This window comes from Hemicordylus capensis, chromosome 3, assembly GCF_027244095.1.
Source record: "Hemicordylus capensis ecotype Gifberg chromosome 3, rHemCap1.1.pri, whole genome shotgun sequence".
Classification (NCBI taxonomy): Eukaryota; Metazoa; Chordata; class Lepidosauria; order Squamata; family Cordylidae; genus Hemicordylus; species Hemicordylus capensis.
Genome location: NC_069659.1, coordinates 141,336,371 through 141,355,068, shown reverse-complemented (window position 1 = coordinate 141,355,068; position 18,698 = coordinate 141,336,371). Strand labels below are relative to the sequence as shown.

The following is an 18,698-nucleotide window of genomic DNA, read 5'->3' as shown; positions in this document are numbered from 1 at the left end:
AATTTTTAAAGAAGCATAACTATTACCGTATGTACATTCAATCATATATATTTTGACAATAAGGATCTCTATTATTTGTATTCTTACGAAACAATTGGGATGTTACCTTCTTTGCTCTAATCATATCATTTCATCACAATAAAGTACAAGAGGACCCAATAAGAAAAGATGGGACTTCTTAAAAACATCAACAATATATTAACTTTAAAAGGTTAAACAGGTGAAGACAGCTAAGTAGCCCAAGAAACATGCTCAGCCAATCTGGTGCTGTTATTCAATTTGAATCTCTTGGCTTCTATTCCCCAGTGTTGTAGAGAAAGCTGGTAAGAAGGCATGTCAATGGGGCATCCAGCTGATAAACATAGCAGGTAATATATTTGCATAAGCATCCTCAAGTAGGATGCACAGTTTAGCCTCATTTTTCCCCTCATGGTACTCCTGCTGCTCCTCCTCCATCCCATTGCTTCCATCCCCCTCACCCCTCTTGGTTACGCCTCCATCCTTTTACTTCACCCCCCTCATCCCTCTTGGTTGCAGCTGCAGCATTGCTGGCAACTATTGGTCAAGCTGCAGCCCCCTATCCCCAGAGACCTCCCTACTCTCACCTGCTCTTTCCCAAAGGTGCAGCAGCAGCAGCGGTTGACCAGGCCCTTCCTTGCTGCTGCCACCACAATGGCCACTCATTCTCCTCAGGCTACTGACTGGCCTGGGCCTCTCCCTTGCCTGCCTCCCTCCCTCCCCCTGCCAATATCCCTGGTAGCCCGAAACTTCAGCAGTGGTTGACTGGGCCCTTCCTTGCTGCTGCCGCTGCCACCATGGCTGCTCATTTCCCTCAGGCCACTGACAAGCTCAGGACTCTCTCTCACCCTTCCTTCTTTCTCTCCACTCGCTCTTCCCCAATGTCTTTCCCCCCGTCCCTTATTTCTCTCTCTCTCCCTTCTTAAGTTAACAGATCTTGTTCTTCTTGTTTTCTCATCTAATTCACACAATGGCAGCCTCCTTCTCCTGAAGGGGCTCTTTCCTTCCTCACCACCCATCTCTTTGCAGACCCCTGCCCACTATCCTTTTATATAGAGAGATTGCTCTCCTCTATAATCAAGAACATCTTCAAACCAGTAACAGTTGCATTCCAACTGACATTAACCATCACAGGCTCCTCCTCATCTGCATATGGAATCCCCACTGCCCAGTCCCTAATCACCATGGTGCTTCTGCTCCACAGGCTCCTCCTCTCTATCTGCATATGGAATCCCCACTGCCCAATCAGGTGCTGCTGCTTGTGAACTCTCGTGAGAACTGCCACGCACAGGATTAGCCATGGGTATGCTGTAGATTACATATACATGTACATATACAATCTATTTATTTGATTTATATACCCCTCCAAAATGGCGCAGGGTGGTTTACAACAAATAAAAACAATTTAACAGTTAAAATCAAAACTAAATCATTTAAACAATTAAAATCATTTAAACATTAAAAACATTAACATTAAAATAATTTAAAACCAGCACTGAAAATTTAAACCATAAATCTAATTAAAAGCCTGGGTGAATAAATGTGCCTTCAGCACCTTCTTCAAAGTTGTCAGAGATCGAGAGGCTCTTTATTTCAACAGAGAGTGTATTCCAAAGTCCAGGGGCAGCAACAGAGAAAGCCCGTTCCCGAGTAGCCACCAAAAGAGTTAGCTCCAACTGCAGGCAAACCTCTCTAGATGATCTCAACAGGGGATCATGGTGAAGAAGATGTTCTCTTAAATACCCAGGGCCTAAGCTGTTTAGGGCTTTATAGGTAATAACCAGCACCTTGTATTTTGCCCGGGAACATATCAACAACCAGTGTAATTCTTTCAACACAGGAGTGATATGGTATCTCCTAGATCAGTGTTACTCAACATTTTTGGACTAATGGACTGGTGCATTATTCATGCGCCATTTCCTAGACCAGCAGTTAGTAAGGGGTTCGCACCCCTCACCCCCAACCCCACCCCAGGCACCCGCCCAAAGCCAATTTCAGGCAACTCTCTGGAGCTCATTTCCAGACAGCCCTTGCTACTGGATAATGTTAATTTTGGGAAGTGAAATGAACGTTATCCAGCAGCAAGGGCTGCCTGGAAATGAGCTCTGGAAAGTTCCCAGTGGCCCCCGCCGCCCAAACTTGTTTTCTTGGGTGGGGTGGTGGTTTCTATTAGTGGTGTCTCACGGACACAACACCTCATGGACTGGCAGTTAAGAAACACTGTCCTAGATGATCCAGAGACCAACCTGGCCACAGCATTCTGGACCAACTGCAATTTCCGGACTATGTGCAAAGGGAGCCCCACATAGAGTGCATTGCAGTAATCAAGCCTAGAGCTTACCAGCATATGTACCACTGTTTTAAGGTTGTTCATCTCAAGAAACGGATGCAGCTGGAGTATCAGTGAAAGCTGATAAAAAGCACCCCTGGCCACCACCTCAACCTGGGACACCAGGGAGAGGTTCGGATCCAGAAGCACCCCTAAACTGTGTACCTGCTCCTGCTGGGGGAGAGTTACCTCATCCAGAACCAGCAGATCAAAATTGTCTCCTGAGTTCCCACCCCACACAATAAGTACGTCCATCTTATCTGGATTCAGCCTCCGTTTGTTATCCTTCATCCAGCCTATTACGGCCTCCAGGCAGGCATTTAGGGAGGTTATGCCTTCTCCTGATGAGGTTGACATGGAGAAGTAGATTTGGGTGTCATCAGCATACTGATAACACCCTGCACCAAATCTCCTGATGACCTCTCCCAGAGGTTTCATGTAGATGTTAAACAACATCAGAGACAATATGGAGCTCTGAGGGACACCATAGGAAAGTTCAGATTTTGAAGAACAACAGTCTCCAAGGGACACTATCTGGAATCTTCTACCCGTGAGGTAGAAGCAGAACCACTGCAAAGCAGTGCCTTGTTTTAAGCAATGGCAGAAGGACATAACTAAGTTTGTTTGGCAGGGGAAAAGACCAAGAATTAATTTTAAGAATCTAACAGATGCAAAGGAAAGAGGTGGTCTTACCTTGCCAGACTTAAGGTTATATTTTGATGCTGTTTGACATGGTTAAAAGAATGGATAACGCTAAGAAACCCTAGAATTCTTGATTTGGAAGGATTTGACAGAAGGTTTGGATGGCATGCGTATTTGTGGTATGAAAAAAGTAAAATACATAAAGATTTTTTGAATCACTATGTGAGAAGGAGTTTAATGAGGGTGTGGTTAAAATACAAAAATTGGTTTGAACCTAAAACTCCGTTATGGGTATCTCCGATTGAAGCCTTATCACGTAAAGAAGTAAATATGCAAATGTGTTGGGGTACCTATAGGGATTTGTTACATTTTCAGGGAAAGGATTGTAAGTTAAAAAGTTTAACTGAAATACAAGATTTGGTTAGAGATTGGTTTCACTATTATCAGTTAAATGAGATGTATAAGAAAGACCTTAAAGTCGGATTTGAGGAACAGACTTCAAATTTTGAGAAGGAATTATGTCAAAATGATGAAAAATTAGTTTCTAAAATGTATAAACTGTTGCTTTTGGAGGAGACAAGAGAGGAAGTGGTTAAAACGACTATGATAAAGTGGGCTCAAGATGTGGGGCGTAATATAGAAATGGCAGCCTGGGAAAAGTTATGGGAAAATGATTTAAAATTTACTGCATGTTATGCTATTAAAAAAAACTATTATAAAATGATGTATAGATGGTATCTGACACCAAAAAAATTGGCATTAATGTATAAAAATGTTTCAAACAAATGCTGGAAGTGTGGACATTTTGAAGGCACATTCTTTCATATGTGGTGGACCTGTGGGAAGGCTAAAGCCTATTGGGATATGATATATAATGAATTAAAGAAAATATTTAAAATGACATTTCCTAAGAAGCCAGAATCCTTCCTGCTGGGAATAACACAAGGTGCAATTTCTACAACTAATTTAACATTTTTAATGTATGCCTCTACGGCGGCTAGAATTATATATGCACAGAAATGGAAGACCAGTGAACTGCCTTCAAAAGAAGACTGGCTGATAAAAATTTTGGAATATGCGGAGATGGCAAAACTTACAGCACTATTAAGAGATCAAAACTTGGAATGTTTTAAAGAAGATTGGAAACCATTTTTGTTGTATCTAAAGAATTATTTTCCTACTATGGACTTGACAGCAGGGTTTGAAATTTAGTAAAAATCGCAGGTTGGTTAGATTAATTATGTTTGTAAGGGTTTGAATTTATGTTTTGAATTATTATTATAGCAAGGGTAAATTTTATAGTTGATGATTCACGAAGAAATGTGAGCGGGAAGTCCACTTTTTTGTGTGTATTTGTAATGAATGATAATATTACGGTTGTTAAAATTAATAAAAATTGAATTGGGGGGGGGAAGCAAAGCAGTGCCTCCCACCCTTAACCCCCTCAGACGTTCCAGAAGGATACTATGGTCCGATTTTCCTGTCTGTTCTTGGGCGGGTGCATTGCCTGCCCAAATGACCGGCTGTGCTCCCGGCAGCTACGGAGGTCAGGATGCCAGACGCACTGCCCCGCCCCACCACCTGGAGACTCAATAATGCACCACACAAAGTGTGCGGTGCATTACTGGGTCCCCACCCCCCGCCACGAGTTTGCCAGCCATGGCTGCAAGCAGCCGCGGCTGACACATGATCAAAACAATGAAGTTAAGGGAGCACTAACTCCCTTAACCTCATTTTAGCAGGAGACTTCACAGGCGGGTTTGCCAATGTGTAGCCACCAGGATCGGACATGATCTCGATGGTTCACATGAGCGTGCAAAACTGGGCAGGGCTCCCTTAGCCCAGTTTTGCACACTCATAGGAATAGCCTCATTATCTGTTCCCCCAGTGTTGTTTTAACAAAAAACAAAACAAAACCTAAACCATATATTTATGTCAGTTACATTTGGGAGGTCAGTGACATTTCAATATTTATAGCTCCAAATAGTATAAATAAAATGCAGAAAATGTCTCAAAGCTTACAAGTTAATGTGGGCCATGCTAGAAAGTTATAGCTGTTTGCTATAGCATAATCTGAACGCTTTCACTTTGTGAAAGAAAATACACTTGGTCAGGGAGCAGAGAGTATAAAAAACTTGCTTTGTAGCAAGGTTAGTGATAAATATATAGGGATTGCTTTGTTCGATTCAAAAACCTCTCTAGATTAAGAATTTCTATGGTGCCACTCTCACATGTATGATGCACCTCTGAGATATCATCAACAAGATGGCCACCATCTCATATGTTTCCAAAAGAGCTGGAAACATTATGAACTTTATGGACAGAGAACTGGAGTGCCTGTGGGAAGATGGGAGACTAGGGTGATCCACAGATAAGTTGATTTCACAAAAATCCAGGGTGGATAAAAATCAATGATTTAAAAAATAATAATCATCATTGAATTTTTTAAATTTAAATCAGATTTTTTAATTTAAATCAGATTTTTAAAAAATAAATTGCTTTTTGAGGAAAAAATCTATCTAAAGATAGTTTTCTATTTAAGATACATTATAGTCGAAAGGAATTCATCATGAAATAAGGATTAGTTTTAATTATGTAGCATGAGGCTGTATATATGCAATGTTTAATTTTTTGGGTAAATGAATTCCATTAATCCATTCACAATGTCATGCTCTTCCAGAGGTTTCTGTAAGATTATTTGGGGCAATTTTTCTATCTAGAAGAGGACCAAAAATGAAACCTTCATCTGTTTGTAAATATTAAGATTATAACAGCAAGAATGAGTCTTTATGTAAAAAACCATGATTTAAATCTAGTCTTACTGACTAGTGATTTAAATCGATTTGATTTAAATCAAACCCACCCTGCAAAAATCTGAAGAAGAAAAACCAGGAGGAGGCCAACCCCTCCCAACTGCCCCCATGTTAGTCAATGGAACAGAATGTTCATGAGCTCAGATGGTTAACAAGTGGGCAGAGCTAATGGAACTCAGTGATGTGGGGCAGTGGGAGGACTTCAGCAAAAAGGGTGGAAAAATTCTCAGCTTGAAGAACATTTCCTTGAGACAGTCATATTCCCTTCTGCTTCTGAGGGGGAAAGCTGTCTAATAGTCCCCACAGAAGGGAAAGGAATTTTGACAGTTAATCTCTTAGTGTTATGAAGTAATTTCCTCCCAAGTGCTGGTAGGAGGGCATTCCTCAAAACTCCGCACCTTTATGGGAACACTGGAGATTCAGAAAACCATACTAAGACATCAGAAGAAATATGCCTTAGTCTGCGCTGTAGCAGTTACACAAAACTAAAGAGCTCTGCTTCTTAACAGTAACTCTTATATGTTTAGGGCTGGATGAAAAAGAGCTGGAACTAAACACGAGTGATGCCCCATCAAAACCCAACAGAAATTTGCTGTGAAGTAAGACCCAAGTTAGAGGAGGGACTCCTGTCTTTGTTGCTAACTTTCATTGTTTCCCACCATGATCAGCCACAAGTTCAGGTATGCCTACCAGGGATATAGTGCAATATTTTGTTGTGGGTCCATACCTGTGAGATTTAAACCTCATCTCAGTAATTTTAGAGCCAATTTTGTTGTGCAAGGTATCATAAGCTATAAACCATGATTTCTGAATATTTTCCCCTCCATTTCACAGACGACACAGGAAAATGTGGATTTCTAATCCTATTTTTGAATCTATTATGGAAATGGTAACACCACTATGCAAGTAACAGGACACTTGTCCTTGAGTTCCTTTCCTTCCCCATAAGGCACTGCAAGAGCAAATAACTTCACAAGAAGATATAATACAACGTGTGTTTTTTTCAAACAGCCAAAATTGTACTAGAAAATTAATGTGTTAGCACAATACAGCAATAGGAACATTTAATTTTTTAACCCCTATGTAATATTATTTTATATCAGGACTCAATACCTCCATTCATCATAAGTATCTCTTTCATAACTCTTTGCAGAAACACATCATCATAAAGGAATTTAGCCCTGATCATTCGTTCTAAAACAAAGTCCGTTTTACTCATTTACAGCAAACAAAGCAGAGCAGAAGTCCCGCCCCCATCACATTCACCTTCCTGCCCAGACTCTTCATGTTTCACCCTCCTGCTTGGACTCTTCACTCTTAAGGCATTTGACTGAAAAGGCGAACACCCTAGGCACGACTGCCAGCGTTTCCATTATCAGCAACCTGGGGTGCCCCTCTCTGCATTGTGAGGCAAGTCTTGTGCATCATTTCTGTCACCTGCCTGTTTGCAAGGACTTAGCTCTTGCTCTGCCCTCATAAGCCTGTACGGCCTGTCAGCCAATGCTCTCTCCTATAACATCTACATACAGGTGCCAGATTAATGCTTCCATCTGTATTTTCCCACAATCTTCACTGCACATGGAATGTACCACCAGAACCAGGAGATATTTTGTTTACTGAAATGCAGGATCTCCCTGATCCGAGAGCCAGACCCCCACCTAAAAGCACAGTTTGGTAACAGCATCAAAGAGAGCCTGCATACTAATGCACAAATTGTCTCTTGGGTCAGGTGTTACGTTTTAACGCAGTGAGCATACCCATATCTCAGACTGGGGTTTATGTAATAAATGCACTGGGGAAGGTGAGTAGGGGACCGATTGAGTATTGCCTAAACAGGCCATAGCAGCTGTATGTAAAATTCTAAAAATATGACAAGCTAAACAGAAATGCAATATTGACTCAAGATAAAAAACAGTCACTCCCCAGGGAAAGCAGATAATACATTTTTTAAAAAAATAATAATAATCAAAACAAGTTTCAAAATTTATTACAGCAATTCCCTTTGGTATCTGGCATACAGCCATAATATAAGTATTAATGAGAAATTTTTAATTCTGAAATCCATCAGACAATTCAATCATCTTTGAGAGTTATAAAAGCCCTCATTTTATAACCAGGGCAAAGTAACATGCAATTAATGTATTTAGAAAACATCTAGTAAAAAATACAAAGAACAAGAAGAGCGTTTTATAATTAATCCTGTGAAAAACAGATCTTGGGAAGGGTGAAGGAAACCAAGGTCAGAACATAATTGCAATATAATTATTTTATTGATTCAATTTACCCATTCAAGGTTCTTTGAGTTTTATTATTATATCTAGTACAGAAAGAACTGCAGGAGAAATGGGAAATCATGATACAATCTAACTGATGAACAAATGCCAAGGCCTTCCAACCAACAGATAAAAAGGGTGATTTTCTTATGGAGAAATTAAGAGCTTGTTTACAAAGGCAATCAGCCTCCCAGAGGATAACTGCTAGAATATTGAGGAGGGGGGAAGAAAACCCATATATTCATTTGCCCTAGTGTAATTAACCTCGCCATTTCTGCCACCCCCCACCCCCGGCATGATAGGAGACATTTATAGTAGGGGTTGCGTTCATTGGAACATATTCACCAGAGTAGAGTGTTCCTGAGGTTTTCACCCTATGGAAATCATTCATATTATGAAAGTTTATTAACAAAGTTCCAAAGAAGTTTATAATGTCAAAACTGATGTCTCTTTTGCAGAAAGCGGCATAGAGAAAGACTGTCATCTGAAAATCACTTCCCTGCATGATTATGATTTAGCCTGGACCTAGGCTAAAGTCACAGCCAAAAGTTATATCTGGCTGTTCTTTTCATAACTTATATGATACTAAACATCTCAATCGTAAGCACTTGCACTAGTGTGTCTCCTTGAAACATCATGGCTGGGTAAATGGATTGCTACAGAAACTGAGACATGTAACAACCAGGATAGCTGTTACAGTCACTGGGACATACAGCAAATGTTATAATCAAGCCATTATGGAATATTGTTGCAGGTGGGGGATGTTTTAAAGATATTTCCAAGTTCCAACTATGGTTTGCTGTGTGACATGACGTTCTGCTGTTTGACAAACACAAGGCAGAAAGAACTACTATGATTCTTTTGATCCTTTTACGTCTAAATGAAAGGCATGCAAGAATTCTTCACATACAAATCTATTCAGTGCTTAATGCCACTTTTCCTTTTATATCTCCTCTTAACTGCATAATTTGTACAGCAATATCTCCTCTTAGTTACATAAATTGTGCAGTAAAGGTTCAAACCTACAGTTCTCACATATCACTGGCTTAGTTTCATCCAAAATTGAAAATGGAAAGAGGACCTCATCAGTAAAACTGTTTACATAACTTACTTCATGGTAAGTGTCCTCCAGTTCCCCATCATAAATCCAACGATAAAGGAAATTCAAGACAGGATGCGACACAAGGCCAAGAATGTGTTGCACCAGGGATCTCATGTAGGGGTCGCCTGTCTTACTGTATGCGTGGACAGCTGATGCCAATTCACCACCTTTTCTTCCTGAGAAACAGATGGCACAAGAAGAAGAGGTTCAAGCAGAGTACCTCATCTCCCAGATGCTTAGAAGACAAACAATCATACCTCTCTGGCTTTGCTATACACCAGCTTTCATTCCAAAGTAGTCGTCTGGAGATGTTTTAAAGAAACAGGGGGGGAAATCAAAGCAGAAATAAATTTAACCTTGTGCCTATTACTCCTTCAGTCAGCAGCAGTTCACTAAAATGGACATGGCACCAGTTACCAAGAGGCTGCCCTAGCTACCAAGAGTTTACAAATACAAATATGCACAGAGTACAAGAAGAAAAGCAGTGATGCACACTTCACGGTATTATTAATAATTACCTATTTAATCCACATAAGCTTCTTCAGAATGTGGGTAATGGAAATGCAGCACTTTGTGTTCCCCTATAGTCCCTGCTGACTTGGCAAAGAGGCACCTTTTAATGTGGTGATTTTCTTTTTTTAGCAGGGGGAGAGTAACTGGCCCTATCTACCTCCAGCACAGTGACTGTTGCTGGTGTCTATCTTATGTTTCTTTATAGACTGTGAGCCCTTTGGGGACAGGGATCTATCTTATTTATTTGTTATTTCTCTGTGTAAACCACCCTGAGCCAGTTTTGGAAGGGCGGAATAGAAAGCGAAAAAATAAAAATAAAATAAAATAAATATAGCACTTCTGGGAGAGTAAATGGAATTGAATGTACGAGAAAGGAGCCTTTTTCCCACAGTAGTTCTATAGCAGAAGAGATTATGCCACTGTCCCTGCTGGGCAAGGATGAGGTTAACCCCTTCAATTTAACAAAGAGCCACTGCTGAGAGTCTGACACACTGGGGCTCTCTAGTTTCCAGGGTGGCAGGGATAGGCAAAGAGTGAGCCATGCCTGACTGCAAGGCGAGTTGTGGGAGGCAGCCCTTCAGCATTCTGCACATCCAAATTCAACTGTGTCCCACATAAGCAGCTGTAGTGTGTAGCCGGGCTCCTCTGCTAAGGCCAGTGGGAGACAGTCAGGGGAATTTACACTGGACAGAGGAAGGAGCATGCAGTCCTGCAGTGCACTCCCAATCTATTGGCCATGAGCAAGGGATCGGAAGAATTCTATGTGCATTTTATCCAGCTAAAGTCTTAAGGCAACCATATGCACTGTACAGGTGAACTCCATTACTTGCAGGGGTTCTGTTACGCAGAGGAACCGTGGATAATGGAACAGCAGATTATGCGGGCATTGAAGTCAATGGGTTGGAGGGGAAGGGCATGATAGGTTCCTGGAGGCTAGCAAAAAGGGCAAAAACCCCAGAAAAGAGGCAAATAAAGTGCCCTACTGTGCTCTGTGGGTATTCAGCTGCCCAGCCCCTCCCCAAGTCCCAATTTCCCTCTGAAAAATCATGGAAATTTTTGCTTAAAAAACAAAATCATAAATGAGCCGCAAATTGGCACGGCTTTACAAAGTGGTGGCCAGAAATGACCTCCAAGGTCATTTCCAGCCATCTAGCAACTGCAGATACGTCGATTTTAATTCTTTTGGATAATGAGGTTGGGTATCAATTAGACATATGCGGAACTGCAAGTAGCAGTACCACATATAGTGAAGTCCAGCTGGTAATTGCGAAGCACATCCTTTGTTATGGAGCTCTACTTGCATTGCTAAAACAAAGCAAAGGACATATTTAAAAGAATGTCTTTTTCACTATGAGCCCCATTGCCCATCAAGATCTTCTGGAGAGGTCTGTCTGTTGCTGCTACCAGCTCATCTGGTAGCTACTCAGGGAAGGGTGTTCTCTGTTGCTGCCCCAAAACTCTGGAATATGCTCCCTGATGAAATAAGAGCCTCCCCATCTCTGACAACTTTTTAAAAGTCTCTAAAGACATATTTACTCACCCAAGCTTTTTAACTAGACTTATGGTTTTAAATTGTTTTAATTTCTGTTTTAATTTGTGTTATGTTGCTGTAATTAATTTGTTAAATTAATTTAATTAATTAACAAATTAATTTAATTTGTTTTATGTTAATTTGTTTTATGTTAATTTGTTTTATGTTGCCCAGAGATGCAAGTTTTGGACAGTGTACAAATACAATTAATGAATTAAAGTTACTTAAATGTAGTGGTAAAAATAATACAATGTATACAATGCTTTCATCCACAGAAGCACTTCTTGAGTTTTTCAATGATCTATTAAAGGGCATGTTAATGCTCTTTATATTCACTGGCAGGACATCTACATGTAAACAGTAGCCCTTAGAACCACCCCATTCTGCATTTTCCCCAGCGATGTAATAATTTAGATTTAGCCAAGTCACCTTTATAACAATAGGAACTAGACCAAAGCCAAATAATCTGCACCTTCACACTGTTGCCAGTACCACTCTATTTTGGGGTAGCACTGCAAAGCACCCCTCTATTTGACGTCTCAGCAGCACTGCATCATAATGTTTTAATCATCTTACCTGTTTTTATTGTTTTGTTGTAAACCACCCAGAGACTTGCATTTTGAGTGATATACAAATGTGTTAAAATAAATAAAATAAAAAATGATCAGTGAATCTTTTCATCCTGCCTAAGCAATGTGCCTCAGGTCAAACTAGCAATCTGACTGAATAGGACACCCCAACCCCGCAAGCAGACTCTATTTTAAAGAAATAAACCAATCAGGGAGGAATTTCCTCACCTAGTCAGACAACAGTTTGAAACACTCCTTCTAGGAGTAGCAAAGATACTTTTTCCAACTTGTTATGAACAACAAATTGGCTAGCAAGGGCTTAGTGGAGAAGTGGACTTGTAATCGTTTACACGTGAAGACATCCCCATCTTGAGATATGCAGCCAAGCCCAGCTCCATTCACTAAATGCAGCACATCTGCATAGCTTTAACTTTGGTGGGGCAAAATCAGCTAGCAATGGACATCTTTGTTTTGCACAAACACCCATGCCCTACAGGGAAAGAGAAGCCCCCTTGGTTGATTCAATTCAAGCCTGAGGGTATGATTTTCAGTATATCTGCCCCGGCCCACCACACGTTTTCAGAGTCAGCACAGAAAAAGTCTTCACATCATGTAAGGGAGTCTCCTTGGATTATACTATCTGGCAGTCTCTCAGACAAGCAAGATGCAGTCCTTTGCTGCTCATTCCTTTGTTGCTTTTCCCTGCCTGTCTATTGGTGAAGAGGCCAACTAATGTGTTCTTTGCCTCCCTCTCCGCTTCACCGGCACTCTTTAATACAAGCCTTCAGCCAGGCTCTGGTTTAGAACCTTAGCCAAAATGACTGACTCTCCATTCGGACTTCAGCTAAATTGTTTCCAGCAACACTCTCAGTTAGAATATTAGCTAAGTTATATTGCATTTGCCTAACTTGATTTTTGCCTTCTGTGCCCCATTTTCTCCTTAATAAACCTTTAAACTGTTTTTCCACCTCCTCATCTTTTCCAGTACACCCAAACTTGCTTAAATTAATACTGGAACCGAACTGCTCCCCAAACCAAGCTAATTTCCCCACTTTAAGCCAAAAGCAGAGTTAGAGTGTCTAGCCAGCACTCCAGGGCAGTTCTGGTAACACCACAGGTGCTCCGCAGAGGCAGTACAGCATGCTTCCAGTGAAGGGGGGGGGGCTTCTTTATGGGAAGTCAAGCCCTTACCATGGAAAGTTGAGCCATTTACTGCTGCGACAGCACATGACAGGAGGTATGTGTGGGAAGCATTCGGAGAAGTACAAGTGCTTTCTTCACAGAGCTATATGGGGAAAGTGTTTGAAAGAAATATCCCTTCCAGTGCTCCTTGCACACTCCTCTTGCCTTGCCCCACACCCCTTCATTGAGGTAGTACAGGGTTCAGCTTCCTATAAAGGAGCCCCCACATAGTGGAAGCACACTGTACTGCTTAGAGACAAACGCTTCAAGTGGCCACCTCCACCTATGTGAAGGTGCAGATTATTTGGCTTCAGCAACATCGTAGCACAGGCCTTAAGGGAACTTACTGTAATATTAAGGCAGTCTTGCCAGTCATAATCAATGCATATGCAAATGTAAATAGATTTCTATTAACAGACCTTGGCAGTGATCAACAAGTGCTGCAAGTGTCTTCAACCTTATTTTAGGATCATATGTCCAGACTAAGAGACGGCGAAGTGTTAAACTGCTCTCAATCCCTAAATTTACACCTTGATCATCTTCTACCTGCAACTGAGAAGAGAAAAAAGATTTAGTAAAGAATGAAAATGGAAAGCCTTCATACTTTCCTGTAGGACACGTCTTGCTTTCATCCTCAAATATGCAGGTGCCCAGTATAAAACATTACATGAAGCTTCAGAGAAATATTAGCATTCACATCCACTAAAGCATATAAAACAAAGGAATGAACAATTGCAAGAGCTGATTTTTAAAATGAAATTAGGAAGCAGGTAATAGGAAATTGTATTTTTAAAAGTCAAATGATAAGCTCTCTTGAAAGCATTCACCATAAAATGTTTTAACTGTATTTCTGTAAAAGCAGCTTCATTTTAGCTAAATTCTGTCCACTTTTCCTGTTAGCTACATACTAGACAATTATTATACAGAAGGCTTACAAATAAAGAGGGATGTGCACGAACTGGTTCAGCGCTCCTTTTGTGGAGCGCTGAACTGGTTCGAAAGTCCAGTGTTCGAGCTGGTTCAGAGGCAGGGGATCCTTTAAGGGGCAGGGAGGATGCCTTTACCTGCCCTGCCACTTTCCTCCTGCTGACAAACTCCCCAAAACTGCTGGCGTACCGCAGCGTACCTCCTTACAGCCCTGGTCAGCGTTGTACCGGAAGTGGTCGACAAACTGCAGCCCTGCACCAGCGGTTTTGGGGAGAGTGCCGGTGAGAGGAAAGCAGTGGGGCAGGTAAGGGCATCCTCCCTGTCCCTTAAAGGATGGTCCCGCCTTCCTCAAGTACACGAACCAGTTTGTACATATCCCTACAAGTCCACATAACTCACTAGCCCATACACTTTTTTACTAATCCATCTGCATACCTATGTGACTAATTTATAAGATATCTGCAGCCCGGAGAGAGGGAAAAACTGACATCCAGTTTACAAAAATTTGCTTTCCTGGAGGCCATTCTTATTCACTATAGGTGACTAGCTAATTTACAAACTTTTTATAGATGCAAACAGTGAAATATGGCTTTAAAACAAACTTGATGGACTCAAGTAAGAAACAGAATTATATATATGTACGTGTGAGTGTAACACAGATAGTAGCCTGTAGTTTTCTTTAAAAAGAATTATCTCTTTATTAAAAACAAAACATTACATAATATCACAAATCACATAGTACATAAAATCCCATATATTTCATATATTTTCCCTAAAAACCAGATCTCAATTATCAAATTAAAAGTCACCAATCCAGAATGACGACCCAAATGAATCTAAGCATTTTATGAAAACACACACACCTTTCCAAGTGTGAATATAACAAGCAGGCAAGACTTTGCCATAATTACTATGATAAAAAATATTAAATCTTATGAAACCTCAAAAAAGAATTTTTTTTACCTGTGAGTGTAACACAGATAGTAGCCTGTAGTATTCTTTAAGTTCCTGGTTTAAGGCAGCACAAAAACTCTGCAAGACAAAAAGAACAAAAATGGAGCAAACACAGTTCACAAATACTGGACACATTTCAGAGAACTCTCAAGTGGTTGCATACATCCAGAATGGCAACTGAATTTTCATCTTTGACCTTCACTCAGATAGTGAGGTCAAACTGACTCCGGGGGCGGGTGGGGGGCACCTAGATTTCATTCCTATTTAACTCCATACTGCTCATATTCCTCAACCTTAATGAAGTCAGTTGTCCTAAGGTATTTTATCTCCCTCCATTTGTAATTTAATAAACTGCAGATCACACCCAGACAGTGATAAATTTCAATGCATTTTACTCCAAATTACATTGAATGTGTAACTAAAACTGACCAGTTCTTGTTGTTCAGCTTCATTGTACATTGTATGTACAAAAATATCAGTATTAAGACAACACTATCTTTGCTGCTGTTCTATTCCTGTACTGCCCAAGTGTTAAAACCCACTGAACAAGCTCTGTATTGTGACTCAAACAATAAAAACTCAAGAAGTTATTAACATAGCGTTTTTGCCACTAAAAGATTCCTTATTTATGGACGTGAATATATACGTCTTCAGAAATGTGCAAATCACATTATCTAAACACAACAAATTAGGATTACAAAATTGAATCAAATGGGAGAATACAAAATCAATTGGCATAATAAGAAAACCAAGATAAATGTATCACAAAAGGGCAGTAATTAAACTGCTGAAAGATGTATAAAGAAATTTAAGTATATAAATTAAGTCTAGTTATAATATTTTTGATATTTTCTCATCCAACATTATAATATACTAAAGTATCGCCAACTCCCTTCATTGCGGCAGCATTTCCACACAACTAGGGAACTTTCCTCAGTTTCCAGTATTTCGCAAGTGACATCCTATCAGTGTTGAACAGATTTAGAGCCAGCTCCTTACCCTTGTATCATTTATGGAATTGTTAAATGGAAATTGTATTATATGGAAAGTGTACGCATCCTCTGCATACAAAAGGATGTCATGCCTTTATACTGACTCTTTAATTCATAGATATTTGCATTGTGTCTAATCCCTACTTAGCATTGTATATCTTTGTCTACCACCTTGAAAAAAGTCAATTAGTTACAATAAGTAAAAGGACTATCCACAACTCCACTACACTCTACAGAGAAGGTCCCCTCTTTCAGCAAATGCACAGATTACTGAAGCCCAGCAAATCCCCAAAATATCACCATAACACTCTGCTAATGGCTATATAACCATCACCAAAGCTGGTCTGAGCAGTAGCTTCTATGGTGGCTCTTCTACGAGCAGCAAAATGGACCATACCCATGAAGCTCTTGTCTATAGAAAACTAGGAGAAACCAGAGTGCATGCATCCCACAGGGATGTCTTGCCACTATGTATGCAGAAACTGAATTTTTTTCAACATTATCTTAAGGAAGTAATACAATGGAGAAAAATCTCAATCTTAGCTCAAAAATGAAGCACGACTCAGCACATCAATAATATCCTATCAACAGTGATAGGCTTCATATATGAACAACAGGTTGCTTATCTGTACTGTAACTTTGGTTCTTCTAGTGGTCACCTGTGCTCTTACACTATTGGGTTTTGCACCTGCGCAGAGACTGCACAGTGGAAAGTTCCTCTCTTGAAATTGGGCAGTAGCCCCGCCCCCGCTGATGGTATGTGCATGTGCGCAGGGTCCCCTCCTCAAACACTGAGTCCGTCGACCTAGGAAAATAATAGGGGAGGTTGGATGGGCATGTAAGAGCACAGATGACCACTAGAAGAATCAAAATTACATGTAAGCAACCTGTTGTTCTTCAACATGGTCTCTGTGCTCAACACAATAGGGCGCACAGCAAGATGCACCCTGTGCCAATCTTACCTGGAGATGGGACGTCATGCAAAGAGCGATTGCAGAAAAGTGGCATCCCTTCAAGACTGAATGTCTAAAGCATAGTGCTGCATAACGGAATGTTGGGATGCCCATGTTGCAGCCTGTCAGATGACATCTAGAGGAACACCTCTGTAAAAGGCAGCAGAGGCTGCCATCGCCCTGGTAGAATGTGCTTTCAGAGATGAAGGTATTGGTTTCTTTGTGAGCTGGTAACACAACATGATGGTATGAACCATCCAATGAAAAATAGTCTGAGGAGAGACTGTCGGCCCCATTGGGGTCAGAATGTGCGAGTAACAGGGCCTGAGAAGAGCACCAGTGGGCGGTTCAATTAACATGATATGCGAGCACTCTCCTAACTTTCAGAGTGTGTAGGCAGAGTTGAGCGTCATCCTTCGGGTTTGGAAAAAGGACCGGTAAGGTAAGAGATTGTGAGGGGTGAAAGGAGGAGACGACTTTAGGTAAGAAGACATTCGTACAGAGGACTACCTTGTCCTTGTAAGAAAAGGAGAGGGTACTCTGAGAGCTCTAAGTTCACTGACCCACCTAGCTGAAGCAATGATGACCAGGAAGGCCACCTTGCAAGAAAAGAGGTTGTGAGAAGCAGAGGCCATAGGTACGAAAAGAGGGCCCATCAGGCAGGTGAGTACAAGGGAGAGATCCCATGCTGGGGCCATGAAGTGGGTATCCGAGTACAGATGGGAGAGTCCCTTCAAAAAACATTTAACAGTAGAGTCTCTGAACCAAGACCTGGAGTTAGGCGGGGAATGAGCAACAATGGCATCTAGGTGAACTCTAAGGGAGGATAATTTCAAACCAGACTCCTTCAGGGAGAGAAGATAAGCGCAAACCTGCAGAGTTGAATAGGTCTCTAAAGAAAAACCTTTAGAAACTAAGAACTTAAGAAAACTGGTCCATTCGTGTTGATAAGATTTTACTGTTGCAGGTTTGCCAGCTGCAGAGAAGAGGAGATGGAGGTCCTGTGGAAAGGGGGTCTGATACACCTTGCGGTGAGGTGAAGACTGAGTACATCAGGGTGGATTCGATGGCCAGACTGCTGAGTAAGAAGTTAAGAAGAAGGGAGCGCTGGAAGGCAACTATACATGCTGGCAGAGAGGTGTAGGAGGCAAGGGAACCAGGGTCTCCAGGCCACAAGGGGAGAAATCAGGATGCATTCTGGCTGATCCTGTAGGAGCTTCTGTAGGATTAGAGGGATCAAAGGAATAGGAGGAAAGAGATACATTGAGAGTCCTGTCCATGAGACTGCAAAGGCGTTGCGTAGGGAGTAATGGCCTACCCCTGCCCTAGAGCAATATAGGCGGCATTGAGAATTTAGGTAGGATGCGAACAGGTCTACTTCTGGGCAAAACCAGTGACGGAATAGAGAATTGAGATGTTTGGTGATCCATCTGCCCCTCGTGAGAGGTGACACCTGCTTTGCTGATCGTGTCTGCCTGTACGTTGGCCATGCCCTGGATATGGACCGCTATCAGGGAAAGAAGATAAGCACAGAAGATGTGTAATGGAGTGCCAGACGCACTAGTGCCAGAGTTAAAGGGAAAGATGGGGTAGGGCAGAGGAGGATGTGCCACCCTGCCTGTTGAAATAGGCTTTTGCTGTGGTGTTGTCAGTCTGAACTGTGATGGTAGACTGAGCAAGGAGCGGGAGGAATCCCCGGTGGGCCTTGAAAATTGCTAAAAGCTCTAGGAAGTTGATATGATGGGCAGCTTCTGAGGTTGCCCCAAGGCTCTGGAGGTGGAGGTTGTCCACGTATACTCCCCAGCCTGTCTCTGATGCATCTGTGGTGATTCCCTCTGGTGTTATGAGTGGAAGACCATTGCAGTTGAGCATGGTTCCATCTGGTAGACTTATAAGGCCT

General features: G+C 41.4%; 1 protein-coding gene across 2 annotated transcripts in view; it reads right to left on the bottom strand.

Moving 5' to 3' along the window:
• The window catches only part of TUBGCP3 (tubulin gamma complex associated protein 3), a 108,261-nt gene that overhangs the window by 40,300 nt on the left and 49,263 nt on the right, over positions 1 to 18,698 (bottom strand). For both annotated transcript variants that reach the window (XM_053309636.1, XM_053309635.1), the window contains exons 9-11: positions 14,863 to 14,931; positions 13,392 to 13,524; positions 9,187 to 9,353 (exon numbers count right to left, since the gene is read on the bottom strand). In XM_053309636.1, the coding sequence (XP_053165611.1) occupies positions 9,187 to 9,353; positions 13,392 to 13,524; positions 14,863 to 14,931 (369 nt within the window). The remainder of the gene's footprint in view (positions 1 to 9,186; positions 9,354 to 13,391; positions 13,525 to 14,862; positions 14,932 to 18,698) is intronic.